At 47.3% G+C, this 19048-nt stretch overlaps 1 protein-coding gene across 1 annotated transcript in view; it reads left to right on the top strand.

Annotated features, from left to right (window-relative positions):
* Nucleotides 1–19048, top strand: part of LOC143275037 (uncharacterized) — a 94540-nt gene that overhangs the window by 26680 nt on the left and 48812 nt on the right. The window contains exon 2 of the mRNA XM_076579100.1: nt 2132–7179. Coding sequence (XP_076435215.1) covers nt 2214–7179 — 4966 coding nt within the window. The 5' untranslated portion in view covers nt 2132–2213. The remainder of the gene's footprint in view (nt 1–2131; nt 7180–19048) is intronic.

Genomic DNA, 19048 nt, shown 5'->3' with positions numbered 1-19048 from the left:
GATGCTGTTTCATGTTTTTCTATTGTTTTACCATGCAGACATAGTAATATTTGTTTAATCACCATTCATTTGCCATGATCATGTGGACATGGTAGATATTGCCCTTGTTTGTATAATGTGTTGCCATGATCATGGGGACATGGTAATAAATGCTGTCGTTTAATTGCCTTTAATTTGCCATGATCATATGGACATGGTATACCCTTGTTTCATTGCTATTAATTTTGCTTGTTTCTTTTCTTTCAGGTGCTTTTTTATTTATTTATTTTTTTTTAATAATGTTTTTTAAAAAGTTTTTTTTTTTGAGGGGGTTTTCTTGTTGAAGTTTTGGTATGAAATTGAATAAAGAATTGGATGGAGAATTGGACGTGAGTTTGGTGTGAGTCTACATGGGTGCACGACAACAACAACCCTTCACCACCTCGTCCCCCTACAATACATTAGTGTTTCAGCATTGCAAAGTCTCTATAAACCATCACACACACACACACACACACACACACACACACACACACACACACACACACACACACATGAAGTGTTCATATAGATATATATGCAAGCGTTTGTATGAATTGAATTTCAAATTTTAACAGTGTGGGATGACTCAGTGGGGCCACTGCACCGGGAGCAGGAGTAAGGGGTTGTTTTTCCTGACCCATTAATTTTGTGGTGAATTGGTCGAATGACACATTATGTCCCGAACCAAATCTGAACTCTGAAAAGTCTGTTTATTTCTTGTAGTGTCAGTGGTTGTGTCAAGATTTTGTAACAGCATTGTAGTTTGATGTTGAAATTATTTGATATTTATACTTCTTTGTAAGTGTATAGATGTGTGAGTGAGAGAGAGAGAGAGAGAGAGAGAGAGAGAGAGAGAGAGCATGTGTGTGTGTGTGCATATAACCTTCACTGGCTATCGTGGGTCGTACACTACCCAGAAGGGTACAAAAATGCAAGTATCTCAGCCAGTTCTTAATATTTTCTATGAAATTTCAGAAATGCTTCCTACATCTTAAAGGCCAACTTTTGCACACAAAAAAAAATCAAAAAAAATCATTAATTAGTTAATGAGTAATTGAAGGTGGCATTTTAACTACACACAGACGCTTGTGTGGGTTGTGTATGACCCATGCTTTTTAAAGAGGAAAAAACATGGTCACCTCTCGAAAGCTTGTGTGGGTCATGCATGACCCATACCTTTTTAATAGTGATTTCAGAAGGTTTAATTTGCAATTAGTGAAGGAAAATAAAGAAGTTTTACTTTCAGTAGCCTCACTACCCCACTACTCTCCCACTACCCCCACCCCCACCCTCCCACCCCCTCCCCGCCCCATCCCTTTTTCCTGTCTTCAGCTATAGCCCCATTCCATCCCTTTCTCTAACGGCATGTACCTGTGTGACTGAATATCTTTGATTGTGCGTGTATAGGATGCCATGAGTCATCTCTCTCTCTGTCTGTCTGTATGTCTCTCTCTCTCTCTCTCTCTCTCTATCTCTGTGTGCATAAGTAGGGTTTGTATGTATGTGCATGTGGTGTTATGCGTTTGTGTGTGTGATCAGTTGTGTGTGCGTGTGTGAGTGTGTGTGTGTGTGTGTATGTGCATGTGTGTGAATGTGTGAGCATGTGTTTCTTCTGAGTGTATGTCTTTGTGTGAGTCTGTGTGTGTGTGTGCGAGTGCATGTGTGTGTAATCAGTTGTTACGATATGTTTTCCTTTTCTATATTTTGTCATAAGCTTTGGAGGAATATACAGGTTTTTGTCTCTTTACAAAGCATGGGTTGTGCACAACCCACACAAGCTTTGGAGGAATATACAGGTTTTTGTCTCTTTACAAAGCATGGGTTGTGCACAACCCACACAAGCTTTGGAGGAATATACAGGTTTTTGTCTCTTTAAAAGGTATGGGTCGTGGACGACCCACATGAGCTTCCGTGTGTAGTCAAAAGCGACAGCAGTATGGGTTGTGGACGACCCACATGAACTTATGTGTGTAGTTAAAAACGACAGCCAGCAAAGGATAAGCGTGTGTGTAGGAGACAAGAATGATATGTATTAAACATGATTTTGATCAGCAGAAAAGAATCCAGTACCAACACATAACTCCTTTGATAGCCTTTTCTTGTGTTCCAGTTTCTGTGAATACAACCCCATCAATGGCCTTTACACCTTCACACCTGCTGCAATTAACGTGAAGAACTGCACACAAAAGAAAATGGCAGATTTCAAAACATTCATTGTAAAGAGGTCCAGACCACAGTCAGACAGTGACCGCTATGAAATCAAGGCCTTAAAAGCATTCCTTGGTTTGTCTCCAGACCTGTCTTCTGACTGTTCAGCTAACTCAAGTACTGATTTCTCATCGGAATATTTTGCTTTGGGAAAATGTCCCTCCACTGCAAGTTTATTTCCATCCAAAGTGAAGATGGCCCACCCAACTAAATCTGTAACAAAACAAGAAAAGAGAAGAGATACACATTCAACAGAGAAGAGAGATGGACAAGTCTGCAGCTTCCTAGATCAGGAGAAAATACATAGGGTGGTTAGGACATGTCAGTCAAGAACCACACTTCAGGACTGTCAGCATCAAGATGAGAATGGCATCTGCCTCTCTTCTGACAGAAAGGAGCCTACCATTGCCAGATCACTGAAGTCAGAAATGTCCAGTCAACAGTCATGTTATGCATCTTTGCAAACTCTGCAGGGAACTGGGATGGCGTATAGAGGTAACAGCTATGGAAAAGTTAGAAAAGAACAGCCAATTACAACTCCAGATGAGCTGAGAGAAAATGCTCCTCAAAAACATTTGCCTGGAAGAGGCCAAGGCTGTAGAGACACACATGACCATACCAGTGGAAGGCAAGAAATGACTCAAAGCAAGGAAAAGGATGATATCAGACTAGAACACAAAACAAAAGATGATCCACAAAAGAAGAAAGAAAGAGGACAAGGCCAGGAAATAACCCAAGGTCTCAAGGAGAGGAGAGAATTGAGTGAAAATGCCAGCAGAAACGTTCCTCAGCAAGAAACGCCTCTGAGATGTAACAGTACTGGAGCAAGACAAAAAGACAGCAGAAGAAGCACACCTCAAGCAGCTGGACCTCCACACAGTAAAGATACAAACTCTACAATGAACACTGTGTTTTTAAGAATTCATGACACCATCACGGACATGAAGATTCTGGGTGATATGTTAACAGCCAGAGTAAATACAGCAGATGTAGAACTGACTCCCACAGAAACCAGTATCAAATACAGGGACCAGTTTACATATTGCTCCCTCACATGTGATGACAGTGATGATGCAAAGAAGCTTAAAGAACTCATTCTGAAGAATAGAAGGCAGTTAAAACCACTGATTGACTGTAGTTTTCATGACTATCAGAAAAAAGAAAAGCAACTTGATGATCAGTATCACAGTACCAAACAGCAACAAAGTCAGTTTGATGGAAAAGAAATGCTGAAGAAAGACGTTCTGTGTGAAATTGACAGCATGTCAGAGCAAGTTTTGTTAAAGCACAAACAAACCACAAACGAAGCTGAGAAGAAGATTGAAACAAGCAAAAGCAAACTGGGAAATATTTATATCCGTAATGAAACCCTTACAGAGATTGCTGCGTTGGAGAGCAAATTGGAAGAACTTCAGAAACAGAAGGTTGAGTTCAACACAGCTACTGAAGGCTTCAGGAAAAAACTGATCTCATTACTTGAAAATGAAAGTTATGTGGCAGATGTGAAATTTCTGCGCAAACAGTTAGGGGTGGAGTGTAGCAGGCTGGAGAGAGCTCTTCCCATGTACGCCCGGCGCCAGGACATCCTGCAACTGATACAGAAGAATTGCATATCAGTTCTTCTGGCAGAGACAGGATCTGGAAAGAGCACTCAGATAGTGCAATATCTGCTGGAAGCAGGTTATGGTGAACATGGCATGATTGTTTGCACACAACCTCGTAAAGTTGCAGTTATCAACTTGGCAACACGCGTTGCTGAAGAGCTTGCTTGCAGTGTAGGCCAGAAAGTGGGCTTTAAGGCTGGTGTTAGAGTCAGGACATCATCTTCCACCAAGATTTTGTACATGACAGACCATGCACTGCTCAATGAATGTCTGACAGACCCTGACCTCAAGATATTCTCCTGTATTGTTGTGGATGAAGCCCATGAGAGGAGTTTATACACTGATCTTCTTCTAACCATGATCAAAAGATGCATGAGGAGGAGACCCGATTTGAAGGTCATCATTACATCTGCCACTATCGATCCCGAAGTGTTCATCAACTTTTTTGGCATTTGCCCTGTTATGCAAGTGAGTGGCAGAGCATTTCCTGTGGATGTTGAGTGGGAAGATTCTGCCAGTGAGGAAAATGAGTTTGAGAACTATGTTGATGCTGCTGTTAACAAGGTCATAGAGATACACCGTAAAGAGCCCCCTGGATCTGGAGACATCCTTGTTTTTCTCACTTCAGCTGCAGAAATTCAGAAATGCTGTGACATGACCCAGAAAAGGTTGAATGACTGCACAGATTTCAAGTGTTTGCCACTTCATGGTCAGCTGCAGTTTGAGGATCAGCAGAAGGTGTTCAAGTCTCTGGAAGGTAATGTGAGAAAGATTGTATTTGCTACCAACTGTGCTGAAACTTCAATCACCATTGATGGTATCAAGTATGTTGTGGACACTGGCGTTGCCAAAGAAATGGTCTATGATGCCAAAAAGAAGGTGAACTCTCTTGTTGTCACTAACATTAGTCAGAGCTCAGCAGAGCAGCGAAAAGGTCGGGCAGGACGCACAGCCCCTGGCAAGTGCTACAGGCTATACTCCAAGCAAAGTTACCACACCATGGATAAGATCAGTCTGCCAGAGATTCTCAAGATCCATCTGGGCCAAGCTTTATTGAAACTTGCAGAACTGGGTTTCACACCGGACATGTATGACTTTGTGCAGTCACCAGGGCAAGACGCCATTGAGGCAGCATTGAAAACATTGCATCAGCTGGGTGCTTTGGATGATAATGTCATCACTGACACTGGCAGATGGATTGCCAGGTTGCCGTTTGACCCAAAGCTTGGACTTATGACTTTGTATGGTCACAAGCATGGATTGTTATATGACACCATAGTCCTGGCATCCCTTATGAGCTCTGGCAATGGTCTGTTCTTCCGTGGCACTTCAGACAAAGATCATGGAAAACTTGACAAGGCTAAATTGAAGTTCAGCCATGAGGGAGGTGATGGTCTAACGTCTCTGGAAGTGTACAAGGCATGGCAAGCAGTGGATGAACGGCAAAAAACCAAATGGTGCATGGACAATAGTATTAATGTCAAGGCCATTAGAGGGGTGAAAGATTCAGTTGATGAGATCATCCAAATCCTCAGAAAGGATTCTGACACAGAGATCATTCAGCAGTTCTCTGATGCTCAGGATACCCCTGACAAACTGCGGAAGATGATCTTTCATTGCAATGTTTCCAATCTCTGCCATTACCTGGGGAAGGAGAGAGCTGGCTACTTTGCAGCCCAAGCTTCCAGACAGGTGCACTTTCACCCTTCTTCCACCATGTGCTTCTTGGCCAGCCACCCCCAGTGGGTGATATATGACCAGCTGTTGAAAACATCACGTGATTTTATCACAGGCATCACACCAGTGGATGATGCCTGGCTCCAAGAAATGAACATGCAGCTGTATGGATTTGACGTGGAGCAAGTCAGACAGAAGAAGCTGGATGTTGTTTTTACTCAACCAGCAGGATCCCATGCTTTCTTTGCTATGGTTGGACCTCGGTACACCAAGTTGCGCCGCTATGAAAAGCAGTGTTGTGTAGGCAACTCAGATGACATTGTCATCATTGAAAGCAGCAGAGAAGTAGGAGAACTGAAGGTGTTTTCAACTGGCACAGCAAAGGCAGTGGAACAGCTGAGAAAGATGCTGACTGAGGTTGTCAGTGAGGCCATCAATAAAGTACAGCAGGAGGTGCAAGAGCTCACCATAGGATCAGAAGAGTCAGGCCTCAGAGTCATTCTGGGCCAGGGGGGCCAGTTAGCAGACATCCTCATGCCTCATGAAACCAGGAAGGTCTATATCACCAATGCCTCTGATGACCTGACGCTAGAGCTAGTCAGGGAAAAGTTTCAAGAGTTTGGTGACATCTGTTACATTCACCAGTTTCCTTCAGGAAAGAATTGGGGCTTTGTGATTTACAAAACATCAGCTCAGGCTACACAGGCAGCAGAAAGTACCATGTACGATGCCAGCAACGTGGCAGAGTTAGAACGTCGTCGTGTTGCTAAGCATCAGGCCGAGTTCAAAGCCAAGCTGTCTTGGTGCCGTCGTCCATGCAACGGCACAGCCTTTATTGACATTTCCCCAGCTTACATGTCACTGTTTCTGCAAGTCCATGATCTTGTCATTGGCCATAACTTGATCACAGTCAAAATGAACAAGAAGAGACCTGATGACAGTCTGTTCCTGCGTGGACTCCCTGCAGAAGTCTCTGAAGATCTGATCAGACGTTCACTGCTCCATGCACTGAGATACAGTGAGAACAAAGAAGGAATTATAAGCAAAGTTTGTTTGTTGCGAGAGAAAGTTGGTATCACTGACAAGAATGACCTGAATCAACTGCAAGACCATTTGAAAGGAATTTTTCAAAGGCAACTGAAAATGTCAACAGTTGAAATAAAAGTGCGGCCTCCCAGAGGAGAACATGACACAAAGTTTTCCGCAGAAGCTTACTTCACAGATCCCATTGAAGGCTTTAATGCCTGCAGAGATCTACAGAGAAGACTGTGTATCAAAAATGCAATGGTGGACATTGAGCCCATTGTCTCAGCCAATCTCCAAGTTCAACGCCTGGTATTTGAAGCCTGCAAAGGGGAGCTTGACAAGCTTAAGGCAGACAAACTGAATGACATTGAAATGAACATTGAAAAGCAAGGATCAGAAAGCTTGCTTTTGCATCTGAAAGCAGATGATATGCAAAGCCTTGTGCAGGCCAGGACCTTCATCAATGAGGTCATAAAGGGGGATGTTTTGGACTGCAATGCGGCACCTGCTCTGAAACACTTGATGACTCCAGCTGGAAGGAAGATGATCAAAGAGGCAGAGGGGTGTACTTTTGCCTATGTCTGTCTTGACAGCAGGACCCAAAGGCTAGCCATACATGGAACTGTGATGGCCTGTACAAAGAGTGAGTAATGAACTGAAACCTCTGTTGTCCAGTTGTCTGTGTTTCTGTCTTGTTCTCAGAAAATGCACACAGGCTAAAGTGCCTTCTCACTTGTATACAAACCTGCATTGTGTGTACTCTCTCTTTCCTTCATCTTCTTCATTCTCTTCTCTCTTTGTGTCTGTCTCCTTTTGTCTGCCTGTCTGTCTGCCTCTTTTTTTTATACACACACATGCATGCACACACACACACAACAACGACAACAAAAAACGTATGCACATGTATACACACATACCCGTATACACACATTCACATACACCCACACATGCACCTGCACACAAACATGCAGGCACAAACACATACATATGTGCGCACACATACATACACACACACTCCTGCATGCACACACATGTGCGCACACATACACACACATGTAGATAACCCCCCCAGCTCCCAAACCTCCACATCTCACCCCATCTTTTGTGTGTCTAATTGTATTATTCTTTTGTCACAACAGATTTGTGTGTGAAATTTGGGCTGCTCTCCCCAGAGAGAGCATGTCACTATACTGACAGCACCACCCTTTTTTTTCTGCCTGCAATTTTATTTGTTTTCCTGTTGAAGTGGATTTTTCAACAGAACGGGACAACCGGTAACCCTTTTATTGCCATAGGTTCTTTTTATTTGCGCTAAATGTATGCTGCACACAGGACTTCGGTTTATCATCTCATCAGAATGACTAGCATCCAGACCACCACTCAAGATCTAGTGGAGGGGAAGAAGATACTTGCGACTTGGATTTGAACCAGTGTGCTCAGATTCTCTCGCTTCCTAGGCAGGCACGTTACCACCAGGCCAACACTCTACTAATATAACTTTGTGAAGAATGTAAAAGCAATGAAGAACAACATGTCAGTTATGTGCACATTGTGCTTGCACACACCAACAGAGATAATTACCAATTATTATATTATTCCCTGTCAGCTTATGTTTAGAATGCATGAACTTATATGTGAAATTTATTCTGTCCTTTTGAATTCAATTTTATTGCATGCATGCATCGTATATGTATACGACCTGTGCACCCATGCACAGCAACACAGAAAGATATACAGTAATACACACACTGTACATGCATGCACACATGCAGTAATCCACACACTGTTCACATATATAAACTCACATACACTCAGTGCGCACGCACACACACACACACACACACACACACACACACACACACACACACACACACATTATACACATTCACATAGCATGGACATGCACACAAATTCATCAAACATGCATACACACATACACCTTTCACATACTTAAACATAGGTTTAATTACACATACTTAACCATGACCCAACTAGTGCAGACTCCGGCAGGGGTCTGACATTCCTGTCCTGTGCAAACTACTATCCGTCTATGCAGAGAAAACGAAAGTAACTACGGCCGATAACCTCCCAGAAGTAGGTAAGCTCCCCTTTGTCCGGCTGGCTAGCACCCTCTTTTTCCGGCAGCCATTATGACTCCTGTACCTGTGCTCTTCATACGGCTAAGTTTTTTTTCGTATTTTCTGTCTGTCTGTCGATTCTCTGGCATTCTTGTTTTTTGCCAAATTTTGTCTTCAACCAGGTCACATAATTATATGGTTCGATTGGGAGATCGGGCTAAAATTAAGGTGCGATCGCAATCGATTCGTGGACACTCTGGGCCCTCTATTTCTGGCCCTCTCAACGACGCCAACCCGCCGCCTCCTCCACTTCCTTCACTCCCTCCGGTCGACTCCAGACCTCCACCACCTCCTGCACCTTCTCCAGCGACTTCTAGGGGTCGTTACCCCATACTCAGGTCAGTGGTGCCATTGATGCTATTCATTTCAATTCGTGAACGAACTCGATGCGATCCGCATTTCTCGGCCCTGCCAGTCGGCAGGACGCCCGAGTCGATCTCCTCTATCACTTTTCCCATGCCAACAATGGAATGTGCCATAATCCCTTTGGGAAAACACCATACACTGGCTTTGGATCCACATGCTAGACTGGGCCCTATGTGTGATGCGTCTGTGGCAGCGGCTGTGACATCGGCTCATGTGCCCCCCATGTAGCATGTCTCTTCCGTCTTGGATCCTATGGCGACCGAGGCGCTTCGGAATGCCCTCCCCAGGTGTAGGGAGGAAGGTGGACCACTAGGGGACACGCTCGCCCATGCACATGCACCCTCCCCTTGTCCCGAGCGTCCGATCCAAGGGAGACAATTCCTGCTTCGGCACCCTTGCCGGTGACCGCCACAGTTACTTCCCTTTACCGGCACGGCCCCTCGCCAACAGTGCAGGTGCGTGCACGGTCCCTTCAAGCTTTGCGGTGATGACCCCATCTGCCACACTGCCAGTTGCTGCTGTTTCCCATCCACTAATGGCGTCTCAGCAAGTTGCTCAAACAAACAACCAGCAACCCATTGGGAACTTGCTGCGGCAATTATGCACTGGTGCCACACCTAGCGACTGCTCCACCCCTTGTCCACAGAGCAGATGCGTGCATGGCCCATTGAACTTCAACAGTGCTGGTTTTTTCTGCCCCACTGCATAACTCCACTGTTACCCAGACTAATATCGGCAATTCCACGTCGGAGTGCCTCTTGATAACTCGATCCTGACACTCGGCAGTGCTTGGGCCGATCTTGTCTATCTCTTTATACGTCAACACACAACAGTTGAACGTCGGTTCTCTCACAGGAACTATTCACAAGATTGGACCGCCGTTCACCTACAGGGAGATGCACATCCCATGGCAAGCTGACGGACTTGCCACCCCCTCGTCCACGACGCCCATAACACTGGCTTACGGCGCTGTCATGCCACATGTTCCGACCGTCTCGCGTCCGATGGCGACTGATTCGGGTAGGGATGCCCACAGCACTAAGGGACATCATAATTATTCTCCTTGCGGCCGTATTCACCTGTATCGGTTACAGTGGCATCGAACCACGGACTCTCACATGCAGCATGACACTCCTCCCTCTACAGCAAGGAAACATCACACCAGGGGATATGTGCTCTAAAGACACCATCCTTTTTGCCGATTATTGGCGCCAAGGGAGGCAACTCCGCATTTGTAACAGACACAGCACGTCACTCCGGCCCCCGTTGCTGTCCACCAACGATGTTTCTTCAGTTTCTCATTGGGTCCTGATGCCCATTCATGGACTTTACACAACTTTGCACAGCAACTGCACCTTTCTTGCTGTTTCTCAGGCTATTGGCAACAGAACTTTTGGGCTCTTCATCCCCCCACACTTGCACACAGCCCTCTGCAGGCAACCAATCCTATTACCATTCTCTTCTTGTTATACACAACAGGAAATAAATCACAATATTTCCCCTTATATTCTTTTTGATTTATTATCAAAATCAACAACAACGACAAAAACAAAACAAAACAAACAACAACAACAACAAAAAACAAAACAAAAAACAACAACAAAAAACCCAACAAAAACAAAAATATATATGAGATATGTTGCTACATTTATACACATTTCTGTTTACACTTATAGATGTATACTTATCCCGCAGTATACACATGTGTGTGCGCTTACGGGATAGGTTCATACGACTTCCATATTAACATGTACAATTATATTTCAATCTCTATTCATTGACATCTATTCATTGAGATTCCCTACATAGCAATATAGGCACACTTGCATTTGCGTCCTTCTGTTCACAATGCCCAGAACTCTCTGCGTCTATGTACTGGCACTTTTCATATGTGTATGTATGTCTCATATATAGGTGCATACACAGATTCCTTTCCATTACTGATTATGCACACTTACCCATTTACTTGGGCATATCTGTGCACGCTACACGTATGCTTATACAGCTGCTTATTTCTTGTGACTCGATCTCTTGTCATTGGTATATTCCTGCCATCATCACTTGAGTTGATGGAAGTTTATAATCTCTTTGCACATATATGTATTCATTTTCATAAATTCATCCGTACCTTGCTTTCGGAGGACGACTGCACTCACAGACAAAACTGCCTCATTCACACCTGAATGTATGCTCCTTCACATTTTAGTAGTGGCTGGTCCTTAGGGACCCACACACACACCCTTCCCACCCACAGGGCTAAGAATGCCCTCTCTTGGTGCAAGGAGAGACAAGGCAACCCAACTCATTTGCCTACAACAATCACCCATAGGGCTGGAGATGCCCTAACTTGGTACAAGGAGGGATGAGGCAGTCCAACTTAGAGGTGCTGCTCCGGACACACATGCCCTTCATTCCTTCCAAGTTTGTAAGGCATCCCTTCTTCCCCCCCTTGCCTACAACAACCCTTGGTTTGCACCACTGTGGTTGTGACAACAGCTCCACACAGGCCCTACATCCTAGCCAGCCCTCCCATGAAGGGGTGTCTATCTTTGCCTTCCAAGTTTTAGCTGACCCAAAAACTGCCCACTGGGCAGGAGACAATCACCCTAAGCCCATCTCTTCCACTCCTCTCGAGTAGCAGAAGGCCTGGGTAATAATTTTTTTCCTCTACACTTGGGAGAATGGCATATTGACGAGGACGGATGCGTCTCACAAAGCACAACAAACCGTCCATTAGCCACAGGGGCGTACCTTTCTGCCCACTCATACCAGCACGGCAGATGCCGCATTCAAGCACATCAATTCGCCCAATCACCTTGCTTGAACAGAGATCCAGCATCAACGTCTCAAACAATTGGCGTTTGAAAGCACTTTCTGCACTTGGTCTTCCCTGCCTGATCCTTTCAGCCTCAACACACAACCACTGCTGTGCTTAAAGATGGGCATTCCTTCTCAAGCACTGTCTTTCCAATGAGACACTACCAGGGGTTTCTAGCCTAGGCAGGCTATCCCATCATGGAGCCCCTCCCGAAACCTGGAGGGGGTCAGGCTGGTATTCTCCTGACCCACTCCCGGGAGGGTCACTACCTTGTCGTGGTCGGGAGGCTTAGTGGCCAGTGATCGAGCGAGCTATGTCAGCGGGGGCATCAGTGCTTCTTGGGGTTTGGTGCTCTGATCCCAGGTCTTAATTGACAGCCTACATAGCCATCGTAGCTGTCAGGGCTGAATAAGTGGTGGTTTTGTACTGATGCCCCTGATAGGGCTTCCCATGCCGAACAGGTCGTGAGTGAGGCCCAAACTAAACGTGACCCACTGTCCCTTTCGCTGTTCTCTATTCTTCTTTTTACTGCCTCTTTTCTGTCCTCAGCTCCCCATCAAGCCTTCTTTTCCACATTCTTTTTTTCTCTGCGGCCTTCTTTAGGCCCGCCGTGTTTGCCGTGCGGCGCGACCTGTGATGGAGGGGAATGAGATCCTGGGGATTGAGAGAGCACGCTGCTCTCAACACATCCCTTTGGCTCGGACCTCTCCTAAGACAGGCGGCACACATTGGCCCGTGTGTGTCAATCGGCTACCCCTTCGTGGGGCTGGGTCAAGACTGGCAGTTTAGTGGCTGACGAAGGTAACCCCTGTAGTGCTCGGTTCTCTGTCCCCGGGAGCTGGGCATGATCGGGGGGAACACGTTGGAGCTGGACTGTTGGTCGTATATCCCTCCCGAAACCTGGAAGGGGTCAAGCTGGTGTTCCCTTGACCCTGGCCCCTAAGTTGGACCCCATGGTGGGTGGGTAAGGGAGGGATGAATTCACATTTTTTTTCAACATGACTTCCAAAAAACTACACCCCCCTAACTCTGGCAAAAGACGAAGACAGGGAACGGACGACTCAGACTCCGATTCAGAGGTCGTTGAGAGCTCTGGATTTTGGCCATCGTGGCTGGTGATGGAGGGCGCTGATGACGACAAGCCGTTGTCGGCTCTCAGCCCCTTCGCTATCCAGAAGGGCTTTCAGTGTCTGGCAGGATCGCTGAAGTCCATCAAGAGGCTGAGGAGCGGAGCATTTTTAGTTCAGACGGAGTCCAAAAGGCAGACACAGCTCCTTCTGAAGGCGACCACTTTCGTGGATAGGGTGGTAAAGGTTTCCCCTCACAAAGGTCTCAACTGCTCAAAGGGGGTCATCAGATGCCCGGAGTTGAAAGGTGTGTCTGAGGCCGAGATCAAGAGCGAGCTGTCCTCTCAGGGAGTGACCGACGTGTACAGGGTGACGGTGAGGAAGGGGTCAGACAGAGTCCCGACCAACACTCTCTTCCTCACCTTCTGCTGCCCGGATGTCCCCAAGGACATTCAGGTCGGATACCTCATGGTCAGCGTAAGCTTGTATGTGCCGTCCCCCCTGAGATGCTTTAAATGTCAGAAATTCGGACACGTCAGGGACCGATGTAAGGAGGAAGAGGCGTGTGGCACCTGCTCGAAGGCGGCGCACCAGGGCGATTGCGTCAGTGCAGCCCGGTGTGCGAACTGCGGAGGTGGCCACCCGTCCTCATCGAAAGACTGCCCCGTCTGGAAAAAAGAGAAACAAATCCAGAAAGTCAAGACAGAAAAGAAAATTTCCTTCTTTGAGGCAAGGAAACAGGTGGAGGCCGCGTCGCCTAAGGTGTCGTATGCCTCTGTCATCAGACCCAGGACAGTGGACGTCGCGGTCCAGACGACGTCCACAGGAACGCAGACGGACGACTTAACCGCCTCGTCGGAACCGTTGGCCTTGGGTGGAGGCGCCGTGTCCACCCCTTCCCATCCTGTGCGGCAGTCCTCAGGGGCCGCTGGGCGGGAGAGAAAAGCCTCGGGCGGAGGCACGTTGTCCGCCTCCCGCCCCACCCCACCCCCCGGCACCCCTCGCCCCGCCTCTCGTCTGCCTGGCCCTCGGGGTGGCGTAAGTGGCCGGAAACCCCCCTACCTCCAAAACTCAAGGAGGGGAGGGTTGCGGCCTCAGCGGGATCGGGAGGGGCCGAGGTGGTGGATATTCCGACTCGGTCGGAATCCGAAAAATTTACTTCGAAAAATAAATATTCCATCCTGGCGGACCTTGAGCCACCGCAAGCAGAGGAGCAGGGCGTAGCGATGGAATAGGCTGCTGCTTTATTTAATTTTTTTTTTTTAACCTTTTTTTAATGGCAGTGATCCACTGGAACATCCGGGGGTTCCACGCCAATTTTCAGGAACTCCAGCTGCTTTGTCGTGCTTTGAAACCTTCAGTGCTGGCGCTGCAGGAGACTCTGCAAAGAGATGGCAAGGTTTTATCTCTCTCTGGTTTTAACTCCGTTTTTAAACCCGCTCAACCGAAGCAAGAGGGATTGACGGGAGGTGTCGCTCTTTTTATTCGCAAGTCCCTTTTATACAGTACAGTTCTTTTAAGCACCCCTTTACAGGCGGTGGCAGTCAGAGTCACACTTGAGAAAACCATCACTGTCTGCTCTCTCTACCTTCCCCCCTCCGTCCGCGTTCTGAGGCAGGACCTCATGAACCTGGTCGACCAGCTCCCACGTCCGTTTTTACTGTTGGGCGACTTCAATGGACACTCCCCGCTCTGGGGAAGTGAGATGACATCAGCCCGAGGTCTTCTCATAGAAAACCTTCTTTCTGACATGGACTTGTGCTGTCTTAACGACAAGTCTCCCACTTACCTGCATCTGTCCTCTGGAAAGCTCTCGTGTTTAGATCTGTCGGTCTGCGATCCATCGTTGGTCCTGGACTACGAGTGGAAAGTGCACGACGATCTGCACGGGAGTGACCACTTTCCTGTCGTCCTCCGCCCCACAGATGGAGAAGGTGACTCTCTGCCTGACCGCCTGTATTACGACAAAGCAGACTGGAGTTTTTTTACCACCAAGATAAGAGCGGAGCTGCAGGAAGAAACAGTATTGAAAAGCAAGGACCCTGCTGACGCTCTGACTCGGATCGTTTTAGATTGCGCCAAAGCAGCAGTCCCATCGTCTACCTCCAAGCCTCAGGTCCCTAGAACGCCCTGGTTCAACGCGGAATGTCGGGAGGCCCGCAAGTCTCGGAAGAGAGCGCAGCGACGCGTCTTTCGGAGACCGGAGACCGATAGCGTTCGAACCCATCAACAGCTGAGGGTGAAAGCCAGGTATGTTTTTAAAAAGAGCCAGAGGAAGTCATGGAGAGATTTTTGCTCTTCCTTAACCTCCAACACACCCAAGAAGAAAGTGTGGAGGGTTTTAAAAAGAATTAAGGGCAAAAACGTATGCCCGACCTTTCACCATCTTAAACTCTCAGACGCTCTGGTCACAGAGAAGAAAGCAGTTGCCAATTTGCTTGCCTCCACAATAGAACAGAACTCGAGATCTGCTAACAAATCTGCTCGCTTTCTTAAAACCAAAAACCTGTCGGAAAAAACACCATGTAACTTCTTTTCCGACAACACAGAATTACAACCTCCCTTTCACAATGAACGAACTTAAATCTGCCCTTCAGACCTGTACGGATTCCTGTCCAGGAATGGACGAGGTCCATTATAAACTCCTAAAGCACCTTCCCCAAACCTGTCTGGACACCCTGCTTAAAGTTTATAACCACATCTGGGTCACAGGCTTTTTTCCACCCTCCTGGCGGAAAGCCCTCATAATCCCGCTGCCGAAACCCGGAAAAGACCCCTCGAGCCCCTCCAACTACCGCCCAATTGCACTGAGCAGCTGCGTCTGCAAACTGATGGAGAAGATGGTCAACGGTAGACTGATGTGGAAACTAGAGACCGACGGCCTTCTGGCGAAAGAACAGTGCGGTTTCCGCAAGCATCGCTCTACCGTTGACCATCTGGTCCGTCTGGAAACCACTGTCAGAAATGCATTTGTAAACAAACAACATGTGGTGGCCATATTTTTCGACTTGGAGAAAGCTTACGATACCACGTGGAAATTTGGTATTCTTTCCGACTTGCACAAGCTCGGCTTCCGAGGACACCTGCCTCAGTTCATCCACAATTCACAACAGACAATTCCAGGTGAGAGTCGGCACCACCCTGTCCGACATTCACGAGCAGGAGCTGGGTGTCCCGCAAGGGAGCATCCTGTCGCCGGCTCTTTTCAGCATCAAAATTAATGACATCGTTCAATCCGTTTAGAGGGGATCGGACAGCTCGCTGTTCATAGATGATTTTGCCTTATATGCAACTGGCAGCACGTACGCCAGCATCCAGCGACGGCTTCAGCTCTGCGTCAACAAAATCCAGTGTTGGGCAGAGGAGAATGGCTTCACGTTTTCGTCCTCCAAAACTGAATGCATCCATTTTCATAATTTTCTCCAGTTCTATCCGGACCCAGAAATCTGTCTGGGAACATCCACCATCCCGGCGGTCAAGGAAGCCAGATTTCTAGGGGTCGTCTTCGATCAGAAGCTGAACTTCCTCAGCCACATTAAACAGCTGAAAATATCTTGCCAAAAAGCCCTTAACATCATCCGAGTTGTGGCACACACGAACTGGGGTGCTGATAAGAGAACTCTCTTGCACCTCTACAGAACAGAGCCCTGGTCCGGTCCAAACTGGATTATGGAAGTGTGGAATACGGCTCAGCCAGACCGTCCTATCTGAAACTGTTGGACCCTGTACACCACCAAGGGCTCCGTCTCAGCTTAGGTGCTTTCCGCACCACCCCTGTGCACAGCCTGTACGCAGAGGCGGGGGAACCGCCTCTTTCCAACCGCAGACTGAAGCTGACCCTGAACTATTATCTGAAATTGTTCTCGGAACCTACAAACCCTGCTTACGACGCTGTATTCAACAACCCTTTCGATAAGAAATTTACAGACAACCCAAACTGCATACCTCCTCTCGGACTCCGCATTCAGCCGCACTTAGAAAAGGCCGATCTGGATGTCGGTGGCATCTCGGATTTCTCTAAGTTCCCTGACAGCCCTCCGTGGACCTTTACAACACCTGAGGTCCGATTCGATCTGGCCTCGTACCGTAAGGACACCACCAGTTCTCTGGCCTACAGAACCTACTTTTTGGAACTGTGCCACAAATTCCCCACTTTTCAAAGCATCTTCACTGACGGTTCCAAGTCAGAGGACGGAGTCGCCGCATCTGCGTTCTGTCCCGCCTTTCCTGACCGGCCCTCAACGGAACACATCCTGTCTGACAGCTCGGTGTACACCGCGGAACTGACCGCACTGGTTCTGGGGTTAAAAATGGTTCTCTCTTCGAAACAGAAGAGATTCATGATCTTTTCCGACTCGTTGTCAGCCCTGGAGGCGATCGCCTGCAGGAATATCACTCATCCCAAACTGCTGGAATTTTATGAAACTTTTACTCTCGCAACGAAGAAAGGATACGAGGTTGTGTTGGCCTGGGTTCCCGGACATGTTGGCATTCGTGGTAACGAAAGGGCGGACCTGCTGGCCAGGAACGCTGTAAAGAAAGAATTGTCCAGATCCTTGGTACCCTATACAGACATGAAGCGGAAGGTCAACACTTACGTTAAGGATCTTTGGCAAGAGGAGTGGAACACCCAGACGGACAACAAGCTCTTCCAGATCCGTCCGGACCTAAAAGAGACCCTCCCTTCCGGGGGTGAAGAACAGAAAGGAGGAGTCTGTGCTGTGCAGACTGCATGCGGGGCACACTTTTTTTTACTCATTCTTACTTGTTGAAGGGGGAGGAGGCCCCTCGATGCATTCCCTGTGACGAGCCTCTCACCGTGAAACACGTGCTCCTTGACTGTTGGGATCTGCATGACGTTAGACGCAGACATTACACGGCGGTTTCTTTGAAGACTTTGTTTCGTGATGTCCCTCCGTGGGCGCTGATGGACTTCTTAAAAGAAGTGAACCTTTTTAACCAGATTTGAAGGTTTTAAACTATGGAAGTTTTTTTTAAACTTTGGAGTGGAAAGTTTGAAGTGGTGACTCGTTTTAATTGGTTGTTTTTTTATCCTTGTAGTAGTTATTGACGCGGCGATAGCCTTGAGATGGCCTTAGTGGTCGGCGAGGCTCTAAGCACCATAATTTCATTTCATTTCATTTCATCATGGAGCCCCAGCCTTCAGTCAAGGGCCTGTCAGAGGATGACTTTGTTGTCACTTTGGAAGCAAGCACCATGTCTTTCAGACACATGGTTGCACCACAAGACCCTGTCAACTCCTTCCGGCTTCCTTACATTTCAACATAACCTGCATGGTGGACACCTTCATCCCTCAGGCACACAGCAGCTGTTTCCTGATTTACCCATGCTGATTGGTGTCCTCCTAGGACCAATATACGATCGATTAATCAGTCGTGTACGACAATGACCATTAGAACAGCAGAGGAGGCAACTGCTGTCCTGACTATTCGGGCTGGAATTCGATTATACAATTTATAGTTTTGCCCAAGTTGCATCCCCAGTCCCTCGATCAAGAGGGCCTTAGGACTCATCATTGGGACAGATCCCAAAGGCTAGTTAGGCCCAAGGCTACAGCACTAAGTCCCAGTGCAATTTGACTTCTAGTCTGAGAGACATAGTCCTTCATGAAAGACTAAGCTGCAAATGATTTCCCTTTGCAATTAAGAAACCACTGATAATACAGCTCTCACTCTGCTGTTGGCCATACTGAAAATTTATGTCAGATCAGTGATTTGATGTAAATGGCCAGTACAACACATCTTGAGCCACTTACCTCCCTGCCCCCGCCCCGCTCCATCCCAGAGGCCTGTCATGGATCCGATCCCCTTTCTCACTAAAGAACCTTCAGCAAAAATTTTCCCCATGGAAACCCCCTTCCATTAGGAATTCCACCACAGAATGAGACTCAGTGACCTGCGGGCACATGAAGTGCACTTCCACAGCCTGATCCATCCCAGCCATTGACTGCCGACAACTTTCTGCAGGTTGCTCCAACATGCCACACTCAGGTAGAGAAGCCACAAGCCTTCCATATGCCCCTTCGTGATGGTACCTACCTGGGCAATTACACAGCCCTGTCCCAGAGACACCAGGGACATCAAGTCTTTTGTTGCCAAATGT

Source organism: Babylonia areolata, chromosome 29 (genome assembly GCF_041734735.1).
Source record: "Babylonia areolata isolate BAREFJ2019XMU chromosome 29, ASM4173473v1, whole genome shotgun sequence".
Classification (NCBI taxonomy): Eukaryota; Metazoa; Mollusca; class Gastropoda; order Neogastropoda; family Buccinidae; genus Babylonia; species Babylonia areolata.
The sequence above is the reverse complement of the archived record's forward strand: the minus strand, read 5'-3'. Positions and strand labels throughout refer to the sequence as shown.